Source organism: Phoca vitulina, unplaced genomic scaffold (genome assembly GCF_004348235.1).
Source record: "Phoca vitulina isolate PV1807 unplaced genomic scaffold, GSC_HSeal_1.0 scaffold33, whole genome shotgun sequence".
NCBI lineage: Eukaryota > Metazoa > Chordata > Mammalia > Carnivora > Phocidae > Phoca > Phoca vitulina.
Window position 1 is genome coordinate 1,859,771 of NW_022589736.1, and position 13,986 is coordinate 1,873,756.

General features: G+C 61.6%; 1 protein-coding gene across 1 annotated transcript; it reads right to left on the bottom strand.

Annotated features, from left to right (window-relative positions):
• Nucleotides 1-534: 534 nt before the first annotated feature.
• SOX8 (SRY-box transcription factor 8) lies at nucleotides 535-5,615 on the bottom strand. Its single transcript, XM_032425981.1, has 3 exons — nucleotides 5,060-5,615; nucleotides 3,488-3,717; nucleotides 535-2,752 (listed from the first exon to the last, which is right to left on the bottom strand). The coding sequence occupies exons 1-3, from the start codon at nucleotides 5,479-5,481 to the stop codon at nucleotides 2,016-2,018; spliced, it is 1,389 nt and encodes a 462-aa protein (XP_032281872.1). The 5' UTR covers nucleotides 5,482-5,615; the 3' UTR covers nucleotides 535-2,015.
• Nucleotides 5,616-13,986: the final 8,371 nt, after the last annotated feature.

Here is a 13,986-nt window from a genome sequence, read left to right on the forward strand (position 1 = left end):
GGTGCGCCCAGCCAGGTGAGGCCCCTAAGCCAGCTGCGTGTGCCGGGGAGGCCCCACCAGGGGGTGAGGCTGCCCTTGCTTGCTGGTGCTCCTCGCAAGCATTTCTCCTTAGAAACAGTCTGCCGACCAGACAACCCCGCCTGGTGCCTGGAGGGCGGCATTCACCCGGCTCCCCGCTTGGCTCTGCGCCAGCGCCCGAAAAATGCCGCCAGCCACCCAGAAACCGGCTCTGGGATTTGCCTGGGAGGAAACCACGTCCCGGGATTTGGACCCGTTTTGCCTACTGAATAGGCCCTGCGGGGAAGGAAGACTCTGGCGTCTTGGGGCCTCTGAGATTTGCTCAAATGCAGACCCAGCCCCTGTAGGGCCGGGGCGCTGGCTCTGCCCTCGTGGGCTCCGGGTGCCCACATCCTCTGAGGAGGGCCCGGGGTGAACCCCACTCCTGCCTCGGCCGACACCCTCCCGAACGAGACCCCAGGCGTACAGAAAGCAACACACAAAACGCAGCCCAAGTAGATAAAAAGCATTTTTTTTTTAATTTTATCAAACTGGTCTGTACAAAAGTTAGCGTTGCTTGGTCAGAAAGGAGCAGAACACAGCAGGTAGTGACGGCGGAAGACCAGACCCCACGCGAAACAACAGACTTGGCGTAAAAATGAGTTTGCTGTATTCCCTGCCCCCACCCCCAGAAAAAGATATGCCCCCCCCAAAAAAAAAAATTTTTTTTTTCTTTTCTAGAAAAAGGTAGGAAAAAAGTAGAAAAAGTAAAAAGAAGCAACTTCTCGGACATCTTTAAATGTACAAAGTTTAAAGGCACAAGTTTCCATGAAGTTGGAGTTATCAGTGCTCAGCACACAGTGGAAGCAGGTACGCGTCGAGCAGGATTATTCATCTAAAACTAAGACTCTACACACTGTAGTGGAGAAGGTTTTAGTTTCACAGCTTGTAGGTGGCGTCTGGTTCCTAAGAGCCGAGATTAACGTGCTGCTGCAGCCACCCCATCCCAGGAAATCCCCATCCACTGCTTGGCACAGCCGTGGGTGGGGACGGCCTCCAGCAACACCCCTGCCTTCCAAACCTCGGCGAACGCCGGTCAGAGACACTACAAGGCAAATCTCTTCTCCTCCCTTGGGGTCCTGGCCACCTCCCCGGGGGGCCTGGAGCTGGGCGGGGAGGCGAGGGGAGGGGAGGAGAGGAGGGGAAGAGGGGAGGAGGGGAGGAGGGGATCCCACCCCACCACCTGTCCTCCTAGCCCTCGTGCTCAGCAACCCGGCCTCCGTTTTGTCTTAAATTCTACTCTCTGCACAAATTACTTCATTAATTAAAGATAAAATAATACAGAACATAAATACATTTCAACAGCTTCCCAAACAAATCGAACGTGTTTAAGTTTCAAAATAAAAATTAAAAAAAAATAATAATAAAATAAAAAGAGAGAAGGGTTAGTCGCAGCCAAACCTTGCTAGGAAGAGCCTTAAACGGCGGGGAGCACCTCGGAGCGGATAGGCTGGTCCCCAGAGGGGCTCCTGCAGACATGCTCCCGCCGGGCTGTGGATGCCGCCAAACCGCGGGAACGATCCCCGTGGGTCCCCTGGAGTTCTCCACGCACGGGAGGCCGGCAGGGACCTCGGAGCACAGGCGGCCAGACACCCCACGCCTCTTCCCTCCTTTCTGTTTTGTGCTGGGGCTGCTTTGTGTCCACTGAGGTGCAAAACCAAGGTGTCTGCAGGGAAGGGGCCAGAAGACTGTCCTTGGTTCCAGAGTCGCCAGTCGCCGCTAAGAGGGTGCAGGGAGCGGGCTTTGCTGGCCGCAGGGAGTGTGAAGATCTGGAAGCCACAGTGCGTTGGGTACCAAGCGTGGTTCCCCTGCACACGCCAGCAGGCACCTGCCGGAGCCGCCACCTCCTCTCCTTCCACCAGCGCACCCCTTCTGCAAGACCTGAGGCTCCGTCTGTCTTTGCCGAGATCAAGGTTCTCCCTGGCCAATGCCGGCCCCCTCCCCAGGCCACAGTGCCCTCAGGGCCTGGTCAGGGTAGTGTACACGGGCTGGTCCCAGTTGCCAGGCGGGCTGTGGGCAGGCGGCACGGAGAGGCCGCTGAGCAGGGGCGAGGCGTAGGGCCGACGAGAAGGGTGGAAGTAGGAACACTGGTAGAGGCTGGACGGGAAGCCCGGGTACGGGCTGTAGTAGCCGGGGGCCTGCAGGTCGGTGTAGTCGCACTGCGAGCTGGTGAGGGAGCTGGCCGCCGCGGCGGGGGCGGCTGTGGTGACGCTGGCCTGGCCGCCGTAGGAGCCGTACTCGGCACGGCCCGGAGAACCGTGCGACTGGTCACCGTAGTGGCTGGGGCTCAGCTGCTCCGTCTTGATGTGCGGCCGCGGGGGGCCCGCCTCGGTGGGCGACGCGGAGGCCGATGGGGCTCCCTTGTGGGCCCACACGGGGGACGCCCCGATGCTGGCCGCCCCCGAGTGGGAGTAGGAGGCAGCCCCATAGGAGCCGGCGGCGGGCTGGCCCGGCTCCGCGGGCAGGGCCGAGTGGCCATTGAGGGGCAGGTACTGGTCGAACTCGTGCACATCAAAGGTGTCCATGTTGCCGATGACCTCGCTGCTCAGCTCTGAGATGTCCACGTTGCTGAAGTCGATGTTTTGGCGCCCGCTGTCCGCCAGGCGGCGGCCTTCCAGCTTCAGCTCCGGCTTGCCCCCGTGGTGCAGGTCCGTCTTGGGGGTGGTGGGCGGGGTGGGTGGCCCGTGGGTCTGCCCTGGGGACAGAGCACATTTCAGGGATGAATGCCCCTTCTGTGGGGGGCCAGCCGGGCTGGCGACGTGCACCCAGGAGGAACACCAGCCCGCTAACTGCCGCAGGTAGAAATCAACGGCTTTTTGTTTCTGTACGTTTCCCAGAAATTCCAGCGGAGCCAGACCCAGACCTCACTCCTTGGCCGAGGAAATTCCGTTAAGCGCCGTTCTACAGGAAGAGCTGGGGCCATGGAGGCCCCACCGTGAAGACCAAGGTAGGGGAAAGGAGAGGAAGTGCCCAGCCCCCTGCACATGACCACAGCGTGACCCACACAAAACGTATTCTCCCTGAGGCTCACAGCTTTTGCCAGCTTGACTGAGACTGCTCGGCTGGCCGGGATTCTCCCCCAGTCCGTCTGATCCTAAAGCTGGGCTGCTGACCACCATGCCAGGGGCAGGAGTGCTGGGTCAGCACCAGCAGAAAGGCCAGGGGAAGCAGAAACGTCCTCAGGCAGGGCAGAACACACCCATGTCACCCAGCGCCGGACCGAGGCAAAGCTGCGAGACCCTCAGTGTTCAGAGGGGGCTAAGCAGAACCCCTCCCTCCCCGTGTGCATCAGGGAACACGTGATTGTCTCAAAGCCACCTGCCCTGGGCATGAGCCCCCGCTCCCCACCCCACTACTCATCTCAGCGGATGCCGGAACCCCCACTTCTCCTGCTGGGGCAGGCACATGCTGTGGGGCCCCAGGAGCCCACCTGTGTGGTCGCTGTGGTGGTGCGGGTCACCAAGGCCCGCATCGGCCTTGTACACGGCACTGCCGGGGTGGGGGCCCAGCTCGGCCCCGGAGTCAGAGTCGCCTTGGCCTGTTTTCACACTCTTCCTGCGGCGTGGCTGGTACTTGTAATCCGGGTGATCCTTCTTGTGCTGGACCCGCAGCCGCTCAGCCTCCTCCACGAAGGGGCGCTTCTCACTCTCGCTCAGCAAGCTGCAGCACCAAGGGCAGAAGCGGGATGGCCAGCGCCCCCATGCCACCCCTGGGGGAGGGCCTCACTGACCCTGACACTCACAGGGAGGCCTGCATGTGCTCCCACACTTCAGCGGGCACTGGGCAGGCGCTCCCCTCTCTGGGGACGGGGGGGCTCAGGCCAGCGAGGACTTCTGGTGAGGTCTGTTCTCATTAGGGTCAAAGGAACGTGCTAGAACAAGACGCAAACCTTTCCATCTCCATCATCCTCTTACTTCCCTTCGCCCAGAGCCTGTGTAAGTCCCCTCCCTTTGGGGCTTTCTAAGGCAGGCGGGGGAGGAGGCAGAACCCAGCAGAGAACACACTGGGGACAAAGCAGGACTTCCTGGGGACGAGCAGGTATTCCATGGGTATCTGGGCTTCCCAGACCTCCAGGAACGCTGGCAAAACCCGTGTGGTCCTCACTGAAGCTCAGAACACACACCGGCCTCTCAAACCCTTCCAGAAACTCACCTCCAACTGCCTAGGGCATAGGGCACAGGGCTGCCGGAGTCCACTGTGCCCAGAGCAGAAGGGACAGGCACACAGAGAACAGATGTGCAAACTCCCAGTGCCCACTCATGGGGAGAGGAACAGGAAATGGGAGCCAGTGCCCCAAACCCAAAGCCGTCCATTTTAAACCCAAGTAGAACACATTTGGTGGGGACGGGCAGTTCTCAGCAGTCCTACTTTCTGCAAAAACGTCCAGCTTCTCTATACCCAAGTATGCACAAAGCATGCCTGTGCTGGACCCCTCCTGCATCCCTCGTCCTTCTCTGCAGAGGGGCACAGAGGTGGCAGAAGCTGTGGGGAATGTGCCAGCTGAACAGACATGCACCCCCTCCATCTGCCTTGACTTCCCCCATATGCTGGTCAGAGTGGAGGGGAGCCCTTTCCAAAGAGGGGCACCTCCAGAGAGCACCACATTGCCTGATACTGTGTCCTGCTTCTAGACAGAAGCCACCTTTCCTCGGGGAGGGACAGGCCTCCAGACTCTGGGGCCACTCACAGGTGGAGTCCTCTCCTCAGCATGCCAGCCACAGCCTTCAGCGGGCTGTTGGCGACTGAGGGAGTGTGCTCAGGGTTGCATACTCGCCCCGCAGCCCTCTGTGGCCCAGACCACCTGAGCATCCCGGGTGCAGTCTCCCCGTCAAAGGGTGCGGTTTTCCACTAGGACTCGCCCTGGGTACAGCCACTGGGAGCAGAGCCGAGGCCGGGCGCGGGGCCACCTCCCGGGCCCCCGCGTACCCCCGAGAACCACTCGAAGCCCGCCCGCGCTGCTGGGGCCCCGTCCCTGCCCCTCGCTCGGGGACAGCGCACTCACCGCCACAGCTTGCCCAGCGTCTTGCTGAGCTCGGCGTTGTGCAGGTGCGGGTACTGATCCGCCAGCTTGCGGCGTGCCGCCTGCGCCCACACCATGAAGGCGTTCATGGGCCGCTTCACGTGAGGCTTGGCCTTCAGCGCGCCGCCGCCGCCCCCGCGCACCGGCATGGGCACCAGGCTCCAGTCATAGCCCTTGAGCACCTGCGACACGGCGTCGCGGATGCAGGCCGGGAAGCGTTCGTCCGCCGCCTCGGCCGCGTCGCCCCGTCCGCCGCCCCCCGCGCCCGCCGCGCGGCCCAGGCCCTCGGAACCGGCAGGCGACGGCGGCGCGTCCGAGTCCGAGTCCTCCACGTGCGACATGGAGCTGGCGGTGCCGGACGGGCTGCAGGGCGGCTGGGCGCGGGCCTCGCTCATGTCCAGCATCGGGGCCGCGCGCGGAGGGGCGCGCACCGGGACCCGCGGGGCTGCTGCTCAGCTGCGCCGCGGCCGCTCTGGGACCCGAAGTCGCCGAGCTGTAGCCCGACCTGCGTCCCCGCCGCCGCCGCCGCCGCCGCAGCCCGACCCCGGGCCTCCCGCTGCCGCTGCCGCCGCCGAAGCTCCGTCCCGGCGGAGGATCCGCAACAAGTTTCTTTAAGCTGCAGCCGCGAGGCCCCGCCCCCTGCCCGGCTCCCCATTGGCCCGCGCGCGCCCCGCTGCTCCCGGGGGCGGAGCTTGGACGCCCGCCCCTCCCCCACCCGAAGAAAGTGCAGCGGTTCCCTCTGCGCCCCCGCGCGCCCCGCCCGGCGCCGCGCAGCGCCGGGGGCCGCTTTTCCAGTCGGGGCGGGGAAGGAAAGGGGTCGGACACTCGGGACGGCGGGGCGCTCCGGGGTGTCTCTGCGGGGTGCATCGCGGCTTCTGTGGGTCCCGCCTTTGGCCCCGTCGCCCAGCCCAGGGAAGCCCGCTCCGCGTGGAGGCGGGTCCTCCAGAGCCTCCCCCACAGCTGGTCCTGAGCCCCGACGTCTCGCCCGCAACCCAGAGGCGCAGGGGTCAACTGCTGCCAGCTTGCAGCCCAGGGGAGGGTTGGCTCGGCCGTGTAGCCTCAAAGCCCGGGCTCCGCGCCCGCAGGGCCAGCGCGCCGGGCAAGACCCTCCAGCGCGCCCTGAGTTTGCGCGCCGCGCACGTCCAGGTAAAGCGCGCCCAAGGGCCGCCGCTCGGAGCTGGGCGATCCCAGGTCCCCCGCCCAGTCCCGGTATGAGCTGGGAGAGCGCGGGCGGGGGAGCGGCCCCAGGAGCCGGGCAACCGAGGGAGGCGGGAGCGCCAGGCAGGGACTGGGCTGACCCTAGTTGCGGAGTCTCTAGGGCCGCCCGGCGGATGGCGTGGCCGGACACGGGGGCCTGGGGGGGTGGGTGGGGGTTTAGGAGCGTTGAGGCCGTCCGGCTGGGCGGCCCTGGGTGGTCCGGCGAGGGTGATGGCCGCCCCGGGCGCCCTCAGTGGAGGAGGTGGGCGCGCCAGCCTGGAGGGAAGGGGGCGGGCTGTGCCGCCTGGCTTGGGGCGGCGGGGTCGGAGAGGGGACATTTCTCCGGAGGCTAGCGCCGGGCCGCGGCTCCGAGTCCCCGCCCGAGGCCGCCCCCGCGAGTTGGCCTTGGGCCTGGCAGTCCCCGAGGGCGGCTCAGATTCTTTGCCAAACCCGCCGGGAGGCGACGGACCGGCCGCCCAGAGCTTCGCCACAGGCCCTCGGGTGGCCGAGTGGGAGCTGTGGCCCGCGCGCCCCTGGTGACCCTAGACAAGGGCGCCCAATTCCCCAGCCGCGCGCCCTCCTCAGAGTCATGGACGTCTGGGCCAGTGGCCGCCGCAGCGAAGGAGCGGCGCCGCAGGAGCTGGTCTGTTACCAGAAAACTCCAAACAGAAAGTCGGTGGGTCTGGCCGAAGCGTGTCCCGGGTGCTCATATACCAACCCCGGGTCCACCACCGTGCCCCTCGCTGCCCAGGGCAGGCTTCCTGGCTCCACCCCGGCCCGCCCCCGCGCCGGGGTTGCGGATTCTTTAGTTCGCACTTGGGCCTTGGAGCCCTGTCGATCCCGGCTGCCCATCTAGGGATGAAGCCTTCACCTCAGCGGCTCTGGGGGCTGCCCAGGGATCCTGCAGCCTTGCATCCGAAACATGCCGGCCCCTCTGTGGGGACACCTCAGGGCCTAAGAGGGAGGAGCCCAGATTTCCTGTCACCTATAGGTGACCCCAAGGCACAGGATGGGCTCTGCTGCTTGCCCCACATCAGGGAACCTGATATTCTGCCTTATGGGAAAGTGCCACGGGGGGTGGGGGGGTGGGGGATGTTGCTGTCTAAGGTGAACAGCCCTGGTGGGGGGGCCCAGGGTGGCAGAGGTATAGTCTCTGGGAGTGGCCTGTGCTCTTGTCTCCTGTCCTATGGCTGGTCTCCCTTGGCTCTGTCACTTGCCAGGGAATGTCCTTACCTGCTGGTCTGTGGCAGCCTCCACTTGGGGTCCCCACTAGGCAGTTGGAGGACTCAGGGAGGGTCCAAGCGGGGGTTGCCTGAGGGCACCCATCGATTTTAGTGGTCCGTGGGGACCCATGTAAGTGCAAGCAGGAGGAGGGTTGAGGTTGGCAGACCTGGACCCCCCCAGAAAACAGGCCCCACCCCTCCCTGCACCCAGTGTACCATTGGGCACCAGGTCTGGCTTTGCATGAAGCACTCTGCTGTGCCAGGAACATGAAGTACAGACTGCATGGGGGGCATCAGGTAAGGCAGCCTCTCCCTGCTCCCCCCTGGCCCACAGTGGGTCATGGGCAGGTGACTGCCAGGCTGGGGGCATCCCGTGCCAAACCCAGGTCACACAGTGGTGTGGCATGTGTGGTCCTAGGCCCCACCCACAGCTCCACAGGGCTGCAGTGACCGCCCTGGGGATCAGGAGGGGTGCTGGTGGGCCGTGCCTATCATGTATGTGCAGCCCATAACTCCTACGGGATGGGTAGGAAGGGGCAAATCCTGCCAGGCCTGGACTCAGGCTGGCTGAAAGCATGTGTGTGCATTTCCCCACAAGGCAGCATCCAGGTGCAAGCTCATCGGCCCAGAGCAGGCTGCAGACACGTGGGGTGGCACCCAGAAGTGATCCACAGCCTCCTGGCCTTCTGGAAGGCCTGTATACTTGCCAGCATGCCGTCCAGCCTCCTCCTCCATTAGTGCTGACCTTGGTCCAGACACTCACCATGGCAGAGGGGTGTGTGTGTGTGTGTGTGTGTGTGTGTCTGTCTGTCTGTCTGTCTGTCTGTCTGGGTGTCTGGGAAGGAGTCTTTTGAGGAAGTAAAATTAAGCTGAGACCTGAAGCTTCCAACCGCTTGAAGAAAGAGGGAAGACCATTCCCTCAATGGTGGGGGGGGGGTAGGAGGGGCAACATGTGCAAAGGCCCTGAGGCAGCAGAGAGCACAGGGTATCTGAGAAAGAGTGAAGCTACAGTGATTTAAAACTTGAGGGACAGCTCTTTGAACCTCCTCTCAGTCCACCTCCTGGCTTCCCCTGCTTAGCTCTTCCTTCCCGCCCCCACCCACCCCAATCCACATGACCTTACCTTCACCTACTGGTCTTTGCGGTCTCAGGGAAGTGATCTGATGGGCCAAGTGTGGACCATATCCCTGCCCCTGGGGTGTCAGAAGGCCGAAGAAAATGAAGATTCTAGACCTGTGCCCCTAGCAGAGGCTCCAGGAGCACCTATGAAGAAGGAAGTATAGGCTGGCAAGCACCGCATGTGCCTATGAGTCCTGGCCGGTCCAGGCTCGGAGGGTTCCCAGGAAACTTTTTCTAGGCAGAAGACCTCCAACCCTCCCACCCCTTGGCTTCTAGGGAAGCTCAGGAAGCCCGTGTCCGCATGTGTGCGCATCCATGTGTGTGCATATGTGTGTGCACGCCCATGCGCGCCCGCAAGTGTGCACGTGTGTGTGCGCGCCCGTGTGTGCATGTGCACATGTGTGTGGTGGGCGCTGGAGAGGCTGAGTTGGGAGGAAGGGCTGCTGAGGGCTGCAAGCCGCCATGGAGGAGGGCATCCTCTCACTCCCTGCATCGCCCTGCCGGTCTCTCTGCCCGCCCCCTGCCCTCATCTTGGACAGCGAGGGAGGCCATGTCCGCAGTTTCTATGGTCTTTCAGAGAAAGGCACTGGGGCGGGCTCCATGGGCCCTTGAGCCCCAGGGACGGCATGTCCCCTGTGTGTCTGCAGCCGTGACCTGGGCCTCTCCGCGAGCCAGCCCGAGGCAGTTGGCATCACATCCTGGGAACCCCGGCTCAGTCTCAGAGATTAATTGGTGCTTTTAATTACTGGCTGGCCTGCAGAAACCGAAAGTCCAAGACAAAGATGAGCAATCAGCTCTGAGTAGTGGCTCCGTAAAGACAGCCTCATCCTGCCCCGCTGGGTCTCCGGAGAGAGAGGCGAGGGGGCTCACGGGACGCCAGGAGTCCAGTGTCCCTCAGTAACAGACTATCAGGGCTCCGGGCCAAGCTTTCTGTTGAAACACCCCTCCCCGACTTAGTTTGCCAGCTGGCGTGGAGGTTCTGGTTTGGGTCAAAGCCCTCCCCTTGCTTGGGCTGATGTCCACTTGGGAGCTGGCTCTGTCTGTTCCTTGGCCTTCTATGCTATGTGTGCGGAGGACACTGGCAGGAAGATCACGCCCAGATTCCTCCCCCTCTGCCGGCAGGACCGGGGTGTCGTGGGCCAGCCCGCGGGGGGTGCTGGTCCTGAGCGGCTTGCTCCAGAGAGGGGACAGCTGCTCCAAGCTAGTGCATCTTCAGGACACTGCCCAGCCTCCAGGTATGTGCTCCAGGCTACATCTCCGCACCTTCTCGGGAGCTCTGAAGCCTCCTGAGAAGTAAACCCACACTGCCCCGGGGATGACTGCTGACAGCCCAGTGGGACCCCCGGCTGTGGCCGTTCTTTGAAAAAGTCTGGGGAGAGGGCAATGCTTAACCCAGAGGGCTGAGCCCCAGTGAACACGGTCTGTCCAGTGACATGTGCTACGCAGATGTGTGGAGAACAGCTGTGGTCTCTGCTCTGGCCTCCGCTCACCCCCTGCTGGTCATGATCCTCCGGCCTCCGGCTGTGCCTATCCATCTCTCCTCTCTTAGGCCTGGGCCTGGGGGCCTGACTCCACCAGCGACATTCAGGTCGTGGTGTGTATGTTTGACAGCAGGCAGAGGCTGCTTCTGTAGCCAGAAACTGTCCTCAGGCAGGATCCCTGGGGTCTCCAAATACAGCCTTCCTTGGGTAGAGGTGAGCACCAGGTGTCCAGGCCAAGCGGCAGCAATATCATCTATGGGGGAACCAAGTCCGCTGAGGTGTTAGAGACTTGGGATCTGCCTCTGCCTTCCTCTGGACACTTCCATCCCATAAGCCAATACATTCCCTTCCTTGTCTGTGCAGGCGGGCATTATATAATACCAGGCTCCTAGATCCCTGGGACCCAGACCGCATCCTCATTCTGGACTTTCTGGCTACTCTGGGCTCTTGCCCCCTGGACCCCAGTCCCCGGGACCCCTGCCCTTCACCATCACCTGGGGCCCCATCCCCGTGCACCAAGCTCCCCTGTGTTCTGGTCACTGGGCTCCTCTGAGAGGCAATAGGGCCAGGAGAGGCTTTCTCAACCCCCTTGCAGGAGGGGAGCCAGAATGTTGGATGATGACTCTCACTCCAGCAAACCAGCTTTTGGGCCCAAATAGGCTGCGTGAGCTGCGCTTGTCCGTCTGAACTTAACTTTCAGATTTAATGAGGCTTCTTGTTCAAGAGATCCAAGTGGGAACCCCTTGGAAGTGGAGCCCTAGATCACTTATGACGGAGAAAGGCAAATGCTAGCTTGAAATAAAAACATCAGAGAGAAAAATCCTCTTTTGGAGTGAGGGGCCCCGGCTGGCTCTGCCACCACGGAAGTTTCCAGAGACACAGCAGTGCCAAAGGCAAATTAAAACACACCCTGTCAAAAGATTTCCGCTGTCTCCCAAGTATTTATTTTTCGGAACTTGGCGAAGGAGGGTTTAATCAAGACACCCTCAGGCGGGAGCCTTGTGCGGAGTGGAAGAAAGCTGATGGTTCTTGGGAGTCCGTCAGGAAGGCCCAGAGCAAGAGTGGCAGAGATTCCTCCCTCGGCCGCCCCCCCCCCCCCCCCCCCCCCCCCCCCCCGCCACCACCAGAGGCTCAGGTCAGGGGCCGAAGGTGCAGGCAGCTCCTGGGGCTTCACATCCAGCTTCCCTGGCTGCAAGCTCTCAAGGAGCTCCAGAGGCTAAGCATTCTAATAAAGCGTGAGAAGAGGTGCCTTGTAGTGGTTTGTGGGTTGGGCTGTGCGCGTGCTGGCCGCCTGCCCCTGCCTGCCACCCTCAGGGTGTGGAAAGGGTAGGAGGGAGTTGTAGGGATCCCCCAAGAAGGGGCTGGAGTTCTGAAGAGGAGGGCGTTGAGGTCACGGGACCGGATGCCGTCTGTCCCCTGCGGCCCCTTGACTTTGGGTAAGTTACGGGGTTCCTCTGGGCAGTCGAGGGGTCCGGAATGCCTGTCTGTTCTGTGGGCTCACGGCGGGGCCTGTGTGAGCTGATGTATGCAGGGTGCTGGGCGTGCAGTAGCCCAGACCTGATGTTTATTGCTTCTCTGTGACTCCTCGTCAGTCCAAGCTAGCAACTTCCAGGGCCCATCCACACTGCTGGGGCCCAGCTCCATCTTCAGGGAGAGCATCTAATAGGAATGCCACCTGTTCTTTTCAGAAATGAGATGTCTGCTTGGATCACTGGACAGGAGTCAGGAAGGTAAGACACAATGCTGGATGGTGGTGGGCATGAGCTCCCCCAGCCTATGAAATGAGCAGTTTGGGCCAAATCAGGGGTCTTGCATGCTGGTGTCTTCTGGAGCCCGGTCAGGAGGGGAGTGCGGAGCTGCTGTGGGCGAGGCTGTAAGGAGGGCTGGGGCCTGCGGGCCGCTGGAGAGAGGCCCCATCATCCCGACGGCCAGCCCACGTCCTGCTGCCCCCAGACCTCAGCTGACCATAGATGCATGCCTGAGCCCAGCTCCGGGGGGTAGCAGTGTGGCCGACACCGTGATTTTTGGTTTTAAGGCTGTTTGTTATGCAGCATTATTGTGGTGACTGGTCACTGGCGCAGCTCTGCAAGCAGAATTCAGCCTGCAGGCCTCCTGTTTGTGACCCCTGGCCTGGGCGGCTTCCAAAACTTCTTCCAGGACAGAATCTGACTCTAGGAGAAAAAACTTCGCTGCACATTCTCTTCCCCCATCGGGCTCTACGGCCATGAAATGTAACAGCAATGTGATTTTTTGCTTTCCTCTCTGCCTTGCGATCGTGGCTCACCGGCTTGCCGGGCCACACAGAACCACATCTCCCTCTGGGGTGCAGGCATGGGAGGCGAGGGTGCCAGGAGAGGAGACGGGTGAGCCAAGCAGAACAGCCGTCTGTGAGTCAGTTCCCGAAAACCAGCAAATGGCCCAGCACCTGCTCACCCACCCCCACCTGCACCTGCCAGCCTTACCCAGGGTCTTGGCCACTGGACAGTCAGGGTGGGACCAGCCCAAACTGACCACCCCCCCAGAAAAAAGTGACAGATGTTAGTGCCCGTGGGTTCTGTCCCCCCATCAACAGATGTCAAGACATGAAAAATTGGGGTAAATGAAGGGTGGGCGATTAGGTCGGGCCCAAGCTGGGTTCTTGTGGGTGCCAGAGACAGCTGCAAATGCACGTCAGGGACAATTGCCCTGAGGCAGCGGGGGCTGCCAAGCCAGGGTGCCTGGGGACAGCTGGACGAGGTGCCGACATGGGGCTCATTCCTCCGTGAAGCCGTACCGCAGCTGCTGGGAGTACCGCCAGCCTGTGGGCCTGTGTGTGCCTCTGGTCTGGGAAGGCACTGGGGGAGCTGTGGATGGGCCCCCCAGGACGGGCCCAGGGGTTCTGGCTTGTCCGTGGGTCCATGTGACACCAGCCCCAGGCTTGAGCTGACCGGTTGTCTCGGGGAGCCTCCCTTTCTCCCTTCTTGTCCTTTCCTGGGCTCTTTCTCGCTCACTCTGTCCAGGCGGGGCTCAGCACCAATCCCTCTGTAACCAGCCTGACTTTTTCTCCAACAGTTTTGGCTTGAAAATGTAGGTTTAGGAGCCCCACCACCCAGGCTCCTGGGGTGGGGGAAAGGCCTCTCCAGGGAGAGACCCCCATGTACCTGGGGCTTGCAGGCACTGAGCCCATGGGGTGAGGAAGCCAGCTTGGTGCCTCCTCCCCAGCACCAGCCTCCCGGCCCTGCAGCTGCCTCAGGGTTTACAAAAAAGGTTTTGTTTTTAAGTGGAGTGACTTCTTGGAGCATAGGATGTACCCATATCTAAATATTATTCAAAAGCTGTGAGATGCTCCCTAATCTAGATGAAGAGGTAAGTTTGGTGTAAATGATGTAACCTATTCCAACAGGTAAAAACGGTGCCTTCTAGGACATTCTGGAACAACATAGGATATTTTTAAGGTTTGGGGGGGCGGTTTTAGGTGAAATTCACATGGCATAACATTTAAGCATTTCGAAGTGTACAGTTGGGTGCCATTTAGCGCATTCCCGACTTTGTGCAGCCGTCACCTCTGCATGGCTCTAGAATACTTTTCACCCTCCCCGCCCCCAGCCCTAGATAACCACCAATCTGCTTTCGGTCTCTGTGGATTTGCTTATCCTGGACATGTCATATACATGGAATCAGACAACATGTGGCCTGTGTGTCTGGTTCTCCCACTCAGCATGATGTGTTTGAGGTTCGTCTATATTGTAGCAGGTGTCAACATTTCACTCCTTTTTATGGCCGAGTAATAGATCAGCGCACTTTTGATTAAATTCAGGTGGAAACAGACAAGCACCGAGCCACTGGCCAGCCTTTCTTCGGCCCAAGGCCTGCTCTGTGAGGTCCACTCTCGTGTGGGTTCTAGACCCTC